The sequence below is a fragment of the Falco biarmicus genome, chromosome 2, assembly GCF_023638135.1.
Source record: "Falco biarmicus isolate bFalBia1 chromosome 2, bFalBia1.pri, whole genome shotgun sequence".
Lineage (NCBI taxonomy): Eukaryota > Metazoa > Chordata > Aves > Falconiformes > Falconidae > Falco > Falco biarmicus.
In genome coordinates this window covers 66,198,029-66,211,947 of record NC_079289.1, presented here as the reverse complement: position 1 = coordinate 66,211,947, position 13,919 = coordinate 66,198,029, and the positions used below count along the sequence as shown (strand labels likewise).

At 49.5% G+C, this 13,919-nt stretch overlaps 1 protein-coding gene across 1 annotated transcript in view; it reads left to right on the top strand.

The window, feature by feature from the left end:
• The first annotated feature begins 6,320 nt into the window (after window positions 1-6,320).
• The window catches only part of SH3RF3 (SH3 domain containing ring finger 3), a 258,436-nt gene continuing 250,837 nt past the window's right edge, over window positions 6,321-13,919 (top strand). The window contains exon 1 of the mRNA XM_056329232.1: window positions 6,321-7,159. Within this exon, the coding sequence (XP_056185207.1) occupies window positions 6,764-7,159 (396 nt within the window). The 5' untranslated portion in view covers window positions 6,321-6,763. The remainder of the gene's footprint in view (window positions 7,160-13,919) is intronic.

Here is a 13,919-nt window from a genome sequence, read left to right as displayed (position 1 = left end):
CCTCAGGCGGTCCCTGCCGCTCCTGCCCCCCGGGGGAGGCTCCCCACACTCTGCCCTGCTCCAGCCCGGGGTCCCTCCCCCGGGAGCGGCTCCTCCGCGACCTTCCCCCGCGGGAGCCCTTCCCCCGGGCTGCAGCTCTTCACGCACCGCCCCGGCCGGGCCCCCCCGCGGTGCCGCCCTTCAGGCCCAGCCGGCTCCAGCCCGGGCCCCCCGCGGGGTCACAGGCCCCGAACCCGCCCCGGCCCGGGCTCCCCCCCGCGGGGCCACAGGCCCTGCCAGGAGCCGCTCCGGCCGGGCTGCCCGCGGGTCGCAGCCTCCCTCGGGCACCCCCTGCCCCGGCCTGGGGTCCCCCGCGGGCTGCGGGGGGGGATCTGCTCCCCCGTTCGCCGCCATGGGCCGGGGGCACGGCCTGCCCCAGCGGGGGCTTCGCCAGGGGCTGCCGGGGCATCTCTGCTGGGCGCCTGGAGCCCCCCCTGCCCCTCCTGCCCGGCCGGGGGGCTGCAGGGTGCTGCGCTCACACCTCCTCGCCCCTCTCTTCTGCAATTGTTCTGCAGATTCCTCCACACCCCCCACCACCCCCATCCTTCTTAAATACGTCATCCCAGAGGCGCTGCCACCGTTGCTGATGGGCTGGGCCTTGGCCGGTGTCAGGTCCATCTTGGGGCCGGCTGGCATCGGCTCCCTCAGACACCAGGAAAGCTTCTGGCAGCTTCTCGCAGCAGCTTCTTACTACCCCTGTAGTCCCCCTGCTACCAAAATGCAATGCAAACCCAGTACAGAGACTTTGTCAGATACCCTCAAAGATGCTGTTAATTTTACGTGTGAATTAGTGGGAAGAAATCAACAAACTGGCAAAAGTATTTTGATAAATAAGGTAAATGAATTTGCCACTAACAGAAGTATCTTTCCTTCAACTTTTAAGAAAATGTCTGTGTGGCCAAGTGAAGAAAATTTAATCAAATTTATGATCTATGAAGAAGAGAAAAAAATGGAATGTATATTTCTTTATCTTACAGCACTGTAACAGACTACTAGAGAGGACAAGGAACTACAGTTCACTATAGTCATGACCTGAAAAAGTTCCTCAGTACTAGAATAATCTTCTTCAGCCTTTGATGCCATCAAGCTAATTCCTGCAAAGATTAAAAATTCCTTGCATCATTTATGTCAAATTTACTGCAAAGAAGGTAGGCTCATAAATGTTTGAAGTGATTTCTCAGCCCTTTCAAAAGAAAAAAAAAATCAGTTGTAGTAGAAGCTGAAGTTTTAATTTTATAAAAGCCCAAGATGCATCTTGAAAGCCACGCAGAAGGAATGCTGTATAATCACATGGGAAGGACAATGCCTTGCTAGGAGGGCTGGATGTGTAGTGAGAGCTGCACACAGACAATGCCTGCCTGGCTCCATCCATGTCATTAAAAACCCCAAACTACAAGGAATGTGATAAAACTCGTTGAAAAACCGTAGTGGTTTGATAGGCTGCCATACTGAGACTGGCAATGGACACCACATATTCCCAGAGGAAGTGCCGTTTTAATTCACAAGTTTATTGAAACAAAATCACAATACAATACAATCATTTTCCTTATGTATAGACTTTAAACATTTATCTCTCACTTCTATGATCAAAAGTATTTTCTTTTTTCTTTTTCTTTTTCTTTTTTTTTTTCCAGGGTTATTTTTTGTCTGGATGAGTCTCATGGAGACACACTGACTATACAGGGAAGGTGCAAGGGAGGGGAAAAAAGAGCGAGGCAGGGCTGTTGGGGAAGATAAGTCAGGGCAGCTGCAGAGCCTGCCTGAACATCTGCTGCCATTACACTGCACTCTTAAACACACATCTTTCTGACCTGTGGCCAACACAGCCAGCATGTGTGTATGGAGAGAGCAGAGGTATATGGATGTCTTTTCTTTCTGGATTTCAATGTTGTAGTTAAACAGAAAGGGACTAAAGATTTTCTTTACAGTGTCAAAATACTGTCAAGAGGAATTTAAGTAATATGTCCTCCTTAACCAGTCTTCCATGTTGGCATTGAAAAAAATCCACGTTCCAAAGAAATGGATTTACTTTGACTGTCTTACATGAGGCATCCCAGATACGATCTCCAGATCTTGATGCAAGGGTACGCTGTCACACATAGGTTGCCAGGACAGGCATTTTAACAGCCAACGTACTTTGGGGAGGGTGACCCTGCTGTAGCTTCCATAAGGATTTTCAGCCATTGATTCTGTACAAGCTGTCTCTTGACAGGCAACAGAGTTGTTTCCCTCTCCATGTGTAAGAAAAAGCTTTTCTGCAGAGCTATTGGTGGGCTTCTGCAGTGGAGGGGGATGTATATGTAGACAGATACATAAATCTTGGTCAAAAATCTCATCTCCATCAAATCAAAGGAGCAGATAGAAGATGCCATCATCAAATCAAAATTGTCTGTTTTGGAGAAGTATTATCATGGTCTGAAATCAGTTTGTTATTTTTTGCTAGTTATACTAGACTGTTTAGGTCCAATAAAAGGGAGAAAAGGCAGAGCTGACAAGTCCCCCTCCTTGCTTCTGCTTAGTATTAATATAACTCACTTCAGAAGTCCAAGAATGCCTTATTTTTTTTTTAATCTAAATGTAAATAAAGCAAGCAATGTAAGCGTAACTGAATGATCATTTAAACATATAGCAAAAATGCGATAGTAAAAATGGACTGCTGTGCATTCCACTGCAAGTTTAATTACATTGACTCATTCTAAAATAATAATGCCTACCATTCTTATAATGCTTTCCAGGTTTGGGAAGAATCATACAAATAAGAGCTACTCATTGTTTAGTAGGCAAATGTTCCCTAGCTGTGCAAACTGAATAGTTACTGTGCAGTAGACACTTATAAGCAGACCAAGCATACAAACAAAGACTGAGAATAATTTCTGTATAATCAAATCCGATGTGGTAGAAGACTGCAAAATAGGTAGCTATTTTCAAGAGCAGCATGCAAATGTATGAAGGTAAAGCTGAAGGTGTAACATCCATGTGCTGTCCCCAGAAAACCAACGTAGACACAGCTACAGACAGCAAGAACTGTCCGTTTCTCCTGTTCTGAACTGAACAGCAAGAAAGATCATGCAGGGAAAAGAACCAGGAAAGCAGAACAGGCTTTTTTCTATTTTTAACTGAGACACTAAGCAACACCTAGTGAGTTATTATAATTTAAGGACAACTACAAATGAAGCCTTGGAGTGCTTCAATGTCACTTTACTCTCCTGCAATAGTATTTTGCTTCTTTGAGTCGCTTCTTGTCTCCAGGTACTCTTCAAAGTTAATGCATCAAGAAGGGTTTGTTTCATCCACATGGGAGTGAAGACACTTCCACAGCCTGAAACAGCAGTTGCTTATCAGCTATCTCCTCACATTCACCAAGAGACGTGCGGCAAAACGTGCAGCTCTATCCTGGTGTGTACAACAGCACCTCTGCTTAAGAACCATGTTAATCACATTACTTAATTAGTTCACAAATAATCACTTCACACGTATAATCTGAAGTGAGATGTTTTGGCAGCTGAGACAGGGAAATTAATAAAATCTACTTTTCTTTAAAGTAAATAAAAAACTGTTACAACTTCTGTGTCTCTTTCCATTCCTTCCCGTTTTTATCTCGGGCTTCTGAACGTTTCATCTTTTTTCTGTTTCCAAACTTAATAATCTGAGTATTTAATTTCTTAATATTTAATGTAGTATTTCCCATGGTCTCTTTGGCAAGAAGAGAAAGTGTGTGTGATGACTTTTTTTTTCTTATCCTTTTATTTCCTTCAGGCCTGGCCTAACTCTCATTTAGGCTCAGGCACAGGGAAGCACAAAAACACATGCTAAACTTTTAACTGTGAAAATGCTTCTTTTTTCATCAAAGACTTTTCAAACACTCAGGAGGTGGTTTTTCTAGTTGAAGCCCAACTCGCAAGTCTCTCCCTCCTTTTCATAGAAGTGTGCTTTTACTTGTCTCTAGTCCCTTGTGTAACCTTGTGTTAATCTTTCCCTCTTTTCATCCTTGCTTCCCTTCCTTTTTCCTCATCTCTTTTTCTTCTTGTGTCCCCTTTCCCCCGTCTTTGCCTGGTTCTCCATTTCCTCCATCCTCCTCAACGTCCCTCAGCAACTCCCTCCCTCGAACACGCTCCTCCAGGGTGGTTTGAGAGCTCCCTTGCCTCCTCCCCTTTGCAGGGTTCTGATGTAGCTTTGCTTCTGCTTCTCCATGATGGCAACCAGCTTGTGTCCAAGAGGGTGCTTTACAGGTGGGTTACAGCAGTCTCTCATTTTAAGCACGTCAGCAATTTCTTCTATTGAAAAAGAAAATATTTGCACATTGCACCTTTTTAAAGCTGTCCCAATAACAAGGAATCCTCTCATCATCTTTGGCTGTTGGTTCTCCAGAGTGTTTTTCCTGGATTGAGGATTGGGCAGCTCTGGGAGACCTGGTGACAGGTTGGTTTGGCTGCAAGCCCTGGAGCAACCAGAAGGAAGATGTATGAAAAGAGTCCCTGGAGGTACACTGGTGTGTAACAAAGCGCTTTTGGCTTTTATGTTTTGACAGCAATATTTAAGTTTTCATCTCTGGAGGAAGCAGTTGGAGGTGCTGAAACGATTATGCATTTCGTTACAGATTTTCCAGCACTTCCCCCTCCTTGCTGAAGCAATGGCTTTTATCCTTAAAGGTTCTCCATTACTCTTTTTTCTTAAATTAACAGTTTTACTCCAGAGAAAGCCCAAGTCCTTGATACTGTATTTCACATTTCTCCAGGCATCAGTATTATTTATAGTTTAAAACTGTTGAGTTTGGTATTTCTTTCTGCAAGGACATAGGTTAGATTACTGGACATTACTCAGCAACAAATAATGATCTGAGCGCTGTATCAGGCGCTTTTTAGCTTTACACTTACACCTTCTCCTCTAGAGTAAGACAAGAGCAGCAAGAGATTCATGGCTTTCTGCAGACCACAATTTAGTAAATTTTACTATACAGTATTTCGATTACCCTTATCACAACAGGGTCATCTCGCTGTATACATCAGAAGTTAACTGTAGAGTCATAAAGCTGACAGAAAGATTTTTCTGCAGCCTTCCTGACACAGCTCTCACAAAAAGTCAATTTTAAAAGTGTCACTTGAGAGAGCAATAGAAGGGCTTCTGCAAGCGCTTGGATTGCAGTCCCGGAATCCAGAAGCTCCCTGTTACAGCAGAAGCACAGGTAGAGGGGAAAGCTTGGGCTAGGGGTTTGGCCAGAGGTGAAAATTCCCTTTGGCAAGATTACGACATATTTCAGTTGTAGTTTCCGCCTTAAGTAGGCCCTTTAATGGTACTAGCGGTTGAACATTAGTCAAAAAGGGGTTTTTCAAAAGATACAGTAATCTGAAGAATGGGGCTTCTCCTGTGGCTTCTCTGAGGGGCAGCCCTGTTCATATGGCATACGTGCAAGTGGCCGCACCTGATTTTTTAAAACCCCCTGTGGTGAGTATACACCACGGATGTGTAACTGCAGATTGCCAGGATCTCGCTTCTCCCAGCAGCGCCTGAGCACCCGTTCACACGGAGTCCCGGCACCGTCCCGCTGCTGCATCTGGGACGCGGGCACTGGGGGGAGACCGGACAGGGCAGGGGCACAGGACACCGGGCGGGGACACGGGGCGCGACGCTCCCTCTTACTGTCACCTTTGCAGCCCCCACAGGGCTTGGGCACGACACGATAACGATCAAAACACGATTATATGGGGACGCGCTGAAGCTCGCGGGCTGCGGGGGCGTAATGCACCGGGGCTGCCCGCTGCGCCCCGCCGCGCCCGCCAGGGGGCGCCGCGCCGCCAGGGATGGCGGGGCCGGACGGCGGCGCGGACCCCGGCCCCGGCGCCGGCCCACGGGGCAGGCGCTGCTCCCCCGAGGGGGAGGCAGTGCCCACGGACCCCCCTCCCGACCGGCCGGCACCGCGACCCCCGCGGCCCTCGGGGCGCCCGGCCCGGGCTGCAGGGGCTCCCCCCCTCCCTGCCCGGGTGTCCTCGGCTTCCCCGAGGGGGGTCTCCTCCGCCTGCCCCCGGCAGCGTGAGGCCGCACTGCCCGTCCGGCAGCCTCCGCCTGGAGGAGGAGGAGGAGAAGGAGGAGAAGGAGGAGGAGGCGGTGGCGGAGGGAGCCGCGGCGGAGGAAGGCGGGCGGCGAGCCCTGCTGGGTCGGGTTACAGGGAGCCATGGAGCGGCGGCGAGGCGGCGGGGCGGGCGGGGACCGCCCGCGGGGCGGCCGCCGTGCCGCGGGCGCCCCCCCGGGGCTGCCCGTCGCTCCCCGCCCCGCGCGGAGGCGCGGCGGGCGGCTCGGTGGGCCGCGCCGGGCCCCGCCGCTGCTGCTGAGCCGCGCCGAGCCGAGCCGCGCCGCGCCGGGCGGCGGGAGGAGGCGCGGGCAGGCAGGTGCCCCGCTCCGCTCCGCTCCGCTGGCATCGCCGCTGCGCCGCGCGGCCGTGGGCAGCGCCGCCCAGGCAGCCCCCGAGGTCGCCGGGGTCCGCCGCCGGGGGCAGCCCCGCCGCCGCCTCCCCGTGCACCCCCGCCGCCCCGATGGCCCCCGCCGCGCCACCGCCGCCCCCCCCCCGCCGGCGGCGGCCGCGGCGGCCCTAGGGGCGTCGGGGCCCTGCGCTGCCCCGCGGAGGGGAGGCGGAGGCGGCGGCGGCGGGGCGGGGGCGGAGGCGGAGGCGAGGGGGCGGCGGAGCGGCGGCGGAGCGGCGGCGGAGCGGGAGCCGGCAGCGGCGGCGGCGATGGACGAGTCGTCGCTGCTGGACCTGCTGGAGTGCTCCGTGTGCCTGGAGCGGCTGGACACCACGGCCAAGGTGCTGCCGTGCCAGCACACCTTCTGCCGCCGCTGCCTGGAGAGCATCGTCAGCTCCCGCCACGAGCTGCGCTGCCCCGAGTGCCGCATCCTGGTGGGCTGCGGCGTGGACGAGCTGCCCGCCAACATCCTCCTCGTCCGCCTCCTGGACGGCATCCGACAGCGGCCCCGCGCCGCCGGGGGCGCCAGCGGCAGCCCCAGCGCCGCGGCCCCCGCGTACCCCCAGCCCGCCGCCGCCCCCAGCGCCGTCGCCGCCGCCGCCGCCTCGGCCGCCGCCAGCCTGCGGGAGCTGGCGGCCGCCAGCCGCAGCGCCCTGCTGGGAAAGGTGGGTGCCGGGCCGGGGGCGGGCGGGCCGGGGGAGCGCGGCCGGGCGTGTGCGCGTCCCCGCGGGGCGCCGCGCGGGCGCGGTTTGGCGGCGGGACGTCCCGCGGGGCGGCGGGGGCTGTCTGCCGGCGGGGCAGCGCGGCGGGGGCCTCTCCCCGCGCCCCCGGCCCGCGGTTGCGGTGCCCGCCCCGCGGTGCAGGGGTGGGAGGGAGGCAAGGGGGTGTCCTCGAAGTACTCCGGGCGGCGGGAGGGGCCGGGGCGGCGCGGGACCCCCCGGCGGGGGCTCGTACGAGCTGTCCGGCAGCCGCCGCCCCGACGGGCCCCGGAGCTGGACGCGGGTCCCGGAGTTAAGAACCACGAAGTGCCTCCAAAGCGCGTTTCTTCGGCTGCCGGCCGCTGCCGGGTGTCCGTCAGGTGCAGCAGGAGCTGGCTCCCGCTCCCGTGCTGCCTGCGGGGATAAGTCGCTAGAAACAGCTGGCCGGGCCGGTACCCCGCGCCGGCATCTCTCCCCCGAGCCCCCCTCTGCTGCCGGGCGCCGTGAAGGGTCCGCCCGGCTGCAGGACAGCCGGAACCGAGTGGGGCTGGGGACTGAAGTTTCCCTCCCCAAGGGAATGTAATTTCATTTTTGTCTATAAGGTGTGTGATTTATTGAAGGAGAGCACTGACGGCAGCGTATGCATTTGTTTATTTCAAAACGGTAATCGAGTGCCCGGTCTTGCTCCCTTTAAAATCTATGGCGAGGGTTTCATTGACTCAAAGGGGACAAGATCAATTCCTCCCGGTGTTCTACATCATTGTATAATCTGATATGATAAAATTTACTATGGGACCTCTTTAGGAGGCTTTGGAGTGGAGATGCTCTGAAGACTGTGAACTTCATCTTATGACTAATGTCACATATATACATATATATGTATAGTGGATATATTTAATTGTCTTTGATCTCTCATGGAATCTGCTTGAGCCTGTAGTTTAGTGTACAAGCTTTTGATTTGGAAAGGTCGATGCAGACATTCCTTGTGAAGTTGTATTGCTATAGTAAATGTTTCAATTAATTAATTTCCTTTTTTTTTTTTCCTGAGAAAAATGAATAGACCTGTACCGGCGTTTTGAAGTTTTGCCTACAGGAAATGATGGCAAATGCCATACATTGTTCCATAAAATTCAGTTTTGGAGTCTGAAGTGAAATGTGCTTGGCAATATTTCTGAAAGGGTAGATCCTTTATTACTGAGCTGTAGTCCTCAATGCTTTTCAGGTGTTTAATAACGATTTGTCAAATTTAGAGAAGGAAAAAAGGCAATGGGATTCTGTCCTCTGCTTTTTTGCTTGTTTGTTTTTCAACTAAAGTTAGCGTTACAGCTGTGTCATAGCAGACAACTCCTGTCATCTTGATTTTTAGCATTCTGAAAAGGGAAGTTTGCATTCATCAGATAGATTAAAATACAGTTTCCTCATGGTCTGGTTTCGTGTCCCAAAGAGTCTTACCTTACTGGAGGTAGGGTCTGCATGGAAGGCTTGTTGCACCTGCCAGGTTTGTGTTGCAGAGGCAGGGTCTTGCACCCTGACCAGGCTTTTGTGACTGTCCAGCATGAAGGCAATCTCTGGTTTTCATATATTTAAATCCTAGTCAAGCTGGGATGTTACAGGGGGTGGTGGGTGGTGTGGTGTGTGTGCATGTAAGGAAATGCTTGAGGAGGAAAGTTACTTGAGAGTAATTTTATACGTTAATGCAGATTTTAGAGAAGTTGAATTTTGATTATTTTACAATAAATTGGCAGGCTTTTGATAAGTCACTTCCCTATCTGTTATTGCAGATACCATATAGTAAACAAAACCACATCCCATTCTGTCATTTTCTGGCTTTGATTGTATAGCACTTTGGTGAGCATCTTCAGTTCTATCGTCTGCTTCTGTGTGGGTTTTTACCCAACTGAATTTGATAGAAAACAAAGTTACGCATGACCTGAGAATCACATGTCAGCTTTTATGTTTAACAACTGCAATTTTCCCCCCCTTGATAGGGCTAATGGGTGATTCTGGGGCAGTGGGTCTGCTGGGGCAGAGTGGGTCTGCGAAACTGTTTGCTTGGCCTTTTGACTCATGGCACAATTTTATCCTGGAAATCAATGCCATGCGCTTGATCCTTACAAGGTTCATTACAGTGAAAGAAAGTCTGAACTAATCTGCTTTTTAAAAAAGCAGCAGGGGAGAATAATCCTCCTTGGAGCTGCTGATACAGCTGATCGCTGAGCTATCCTGGAGACAAGAGTACAGAACCTCTCCCTGTACTAAACAATAGATGGTACAAACCAGTCTAGAATTAGGCTTTTTGAGGCTGGTACTGAAGAGCAGAATTGCATCCCTTTCAGTCTTTTGTTGGTCTTTGACAGCTTAGCTCCCTTGGAGAGAGCTTCAGCGATTCTTTATGAGACAATACATATATATATATATATGTGTGTATAATTTCAGAAAGTGCTGTAGATTTTCTGCCTGGGGCTTAAATGCAAATTACACTCTTTTACTAATTAATACCTTTCATTTTATGTAATGTGGTATATAAAATGGGACATACCATTATGGGCTTTTTAGTTGGGAAGGAAACTGCTAATTGTGAAATGCAGTGGCAGAGAGCCAAGGTCACTTTTATCAGACTTCAGTCTTGCCCAGATCCTCGGACCGATATGTTAGAATCACACCAGGGATCTGTTTCTATGAGAATTTTAATTAACCTTAGAAGACACTGCAGGGCCAGCTTCTGTGTTGCTACTATGTCTGTGTTTTGCTTCTACACCTCATACTTCAGGTTGCATAGACAGTATTTTCTAAAATCAATGAATGTTGTTTATCACTTTGGCAAAACTTGTGGGGGGTGGGGGTGGTGTATTTCTTTATCTGGTCTTTGGTCCTTCTTTTCCCATAGTCTGTTGCAGACTTGGTCTATCCAGAGTGCTGAAACCCAGCGTGAGAGGATCTGGGGATGAACTGGCACTGGCACTGCTCCTAAAGGAGTACAAGGCCATTCTTCAGAAACACTTCTGAAATACTGTAGATGTTTTAAGATATGTGATATACATTTTCAGTATGAGAGAACTGGAAGTGGTGGTTACCTACTAACACATGCTTGAAAAATATCTGAGATTCTATTGATATATAGTGGTATGTGACCTTTAGTAAGCCAGTTAGGTGCCCAATGCCTCTATTTCAGGCTGTAAAAAAGCAATGGTCTGTTTCTAAATAGTATAGCATATTTGGGGATGTTCATGTTAAAGATGCTATGTGAATGCAGGGTATGGTATTAGACATTATAAAGAAAGGGGTCTGACTGCTGAAAGAGCGCACTGGAAGAACGAGGGAAAAGAAATCCAGCAACTGTTAGAGTAGCCCCCCAGGGGATAAAGCAGGAGGCTAAGAGTGGTTTATAATGGTAGGCGCATTACACACAAGGTTATAATTTATTGGCTCTTCTGTTTCCATTACCACTGTCAAACCGCTTGGGGAATTCAGGTTCTGTCAAAGTAAATGGCTCCCTTAGATTGTTGAGGCATTATGGTAAATTTGCCTTCTTTACCGAGTGTGGGGTTTGGGGTTTCTTTTTAACAATTATTGCAGTTTATCACTTCAAATTTTTTTCAGGAGTTCTTGAGATCTAATGGCCAGCTAAATGCATACAAGTCTTTACCAATTTCCTCTCGAACCAGGCATATCCCCCTCCAGGTGTGGGGCTTATTGCTTGCTTGCAACACAAACTGAGAACAACATTAGCATGAAAAATAAAACAACCTAGAAAAACAAAAGGTCTCATGTTTTCCCCAGAAGAGGGAACATGGCTGAAGTGACGGATGGGCATGTGGTGGGTTACCAGACGGGGATATAGGTAACAGTAGAGAGTAAGATGTGCGCATAAGGAAAATGATGTGTCAGCATGCTTGAGTGAAGTGACAGATGGGCTTTGCTCCTCTGTGTTGCACTGGATGCTTCTCCCATGTATCAGCTTTGCAGAGCTATTTCACTGTTTCAGGTGGAAGGCTGCCATTTGCTAGCCCAGAAAAAAGATTATTACCATTGGCTTCACAGGAGTTTTGCAAGCAGAGGGAGCAGCACTAATTTGCTGCCTAGGCTTTTCGGTCGCCTTCTTTGTAGAAATTCTCCAGAAAGAGACATTGAGGCATTTTTTTTTTTTTTTAATGAGAATCCTGCCTCACCTGCCACTGCTTACAGTGGATTGAATGTGGAGTAGGCCTTGCAGTAATTTTCTGCCCCCGCATTTCCTTCTTGGATACTTTGTCTGTCAGGTGAAGATCCCACCATGGGTTTCACGGGAGGGAAGCAGATGGATTCTGGTGTTTATATGCATTTTTGTCTGTTACAAGCAGCAGTGGATTGTGTAGGGGACACACTTGGTCTTGGGCAGAGGAGACTCTTCAACTTGGGTTTCTAATGGTCAGATTTGCACAGACAGGAGTGCCATTCCTGTCACCAGTGCACAGTGTGCATAGGCCCATGGACTTACCATACTTTTGTTCTTTCCCTCTGACTTACTTGCTTCTGATACTTTGGTTTGGCTGGCCAGTGCCTGAAGTTTGGTGTAAAGCCATGCGAATAGAACTGATGTTCCACATGTCAAAGTCTCTGATCTTGAGGATTTTTCTTTTTTGTCTGGCAGATGGCTAAAAAATATGTTTCAATGCAGGAGATTAACAATCATACAAGAGTGTTGTGAAAAATATAGCCAGGAGTATTTAAAATCCCAGTAATGAAACCTGTCCTCATGGAAGTGAGTGAACATAGGAGAGGGGCTTGCTGAGGGGCTGAAATTCATCAGAATTCGGAAAAATTCGTCATTCACTGAGCTTACGCTTTTCAGAAAGCCTGCCATTCGCAGGTGTCATCTACCTGTCCATGGTGTTTTCCAGAAATGGCGTATTTTTACCTGTCTTTGGATGATGCTGTTAACTTTTACTTGCAAGCTAGAAAAATGCATGATGGGCCTGCTGTCACCAAAGGATGCCACTGTTGACAGTGGACTTTTCCTTCTGGATAGAAATGGCCAGCAGTGGTTCAGTCAGCTCTAGAGAGGTGTGGGGCCATGGAGAAGACTTTGCACCACTAGCCCCAGACCCTCCCTATTAGTCTGTCAGTGTAGCTTGCCTCTGTGGGACTGCTCTTGCTGTCAGATGTGAATGCTAAGTTTAATCCCTGCACGTCATCCCTCTGAATGATTCATGAGGAACGCCGGTAACGCTTAGTGTATGACAGTGTTCAGCGTTTGGTAGCTGGTTACTCAAGGAGAGATGGATAGACTTGCTTGACTCAGCCCTAACATCTTGTGCACATTTTAATTCTGGCAAGTTTTTTCCCACCTCCCCTAAATCTCTGCTGTTTGGGGTGACAGCACTGCTGTGGTGTTAAGGCTGAGAAGGAAGAGCGAGTGTGGTTCTGTGCAGATCCATTGACCTCTTGTGAGCTGCCTGAACTTTCTGAGCTTCACATTTCCCAGCTGAAAGCCAGCCCCAGCTGTGCTCACCCAGTCTCATGTGCTTTGCGATCTTCAGAGGGAAGCTGCCTTACAAACACAGAGTTATTACTAGAGAGGCTGGGATTTGGGAAGATTAAAAAGCACCGACTGTATACTCTGGAGCTACAGCAGTTATTTGCTGCTGCTGCATGGAGCTGGGCAGAGATGCTGCACTTTGTGGGGGACGTCGGTGCAGGGATGCAGCAGCGAGCGCTGTGTATGGGCTGTAACAGTACACTGTATTCCTTGTTTCTAATCTTATCAGTTCATGTTCAGGCAGACTTGTGGTGCTGGCCAAGTGCCCAACAGGTCAGACCGGCTGAAGGTGCTGGCTGTTAATGCCCAGTGCCTGTACTTACAGGTCAAGGGGAGGCTATGCATGCTCTTGCTAGACAAAGCTGTCCATGCAGTCAATAAACTGCCACCTAAAATGCTACAACAATATTTTATTTATGCTGTGGAGGATGTTATGCTCTGGGAAGGTCTTTAGAGTTGTTTTGTTTACTGTCCCATAATTTTAGGTTAATAATCCCATTATGGTTTTAACTTGAAAAGGCTGTCTGGGTACTTCTTGAGCTTTGCACTGCTGTGTTTCGAATATCCCCTCTAATTTCACTATTCTGTTCAACATTTCATGCTGTCTCTGTTAAGAAGCACTGCTTAGATTTCAGATAAATAACATAACTCCCTCTTGAATGTCAGTAACCCACCTCTAATATCTGTAACTATGGGATGCCAGTTTCTTTTGAAGTCGTAGATCACTCTTCCTTAGAAGCCTTTTCTTATGCTTCAGAAGGCCAGTTGTAACTAATATTTCCATCTGATTAATGTCTTTAAGCATTGCAACATTGTATTTGCTGACCTCTACTCACTGGATTCATTCAGGGTTCAGGGAATTGGTGGCTTCTGCAGACCAAAACTGCTGGGGATGCATGGTGTTTCAGCTTTCCAGCACTCACTTATCACATATCAAGCCAAATTTTTGCAAGTGTTTTCAATGCAGTCTGGTATTTTGCAACAGGTTTTCCCAATCTGGGGTAAGCTGTCATGGGAAGAACCCAGGCTTAGTTCTAACAGGACATGAGAGCCTGGACAAAGATAAACTATGGGATTTGAGAAAGCTGCATGACCTTGGCCTTGCCCCAGCTCCCACAGCAGCTTTGCTTCTGCAGCTGGGGAGGGAGCAACAGGGAAACGCAGTGCCAGCTGAAAGCTACCTATTTATCCCTAGTCTTGCACCAAACC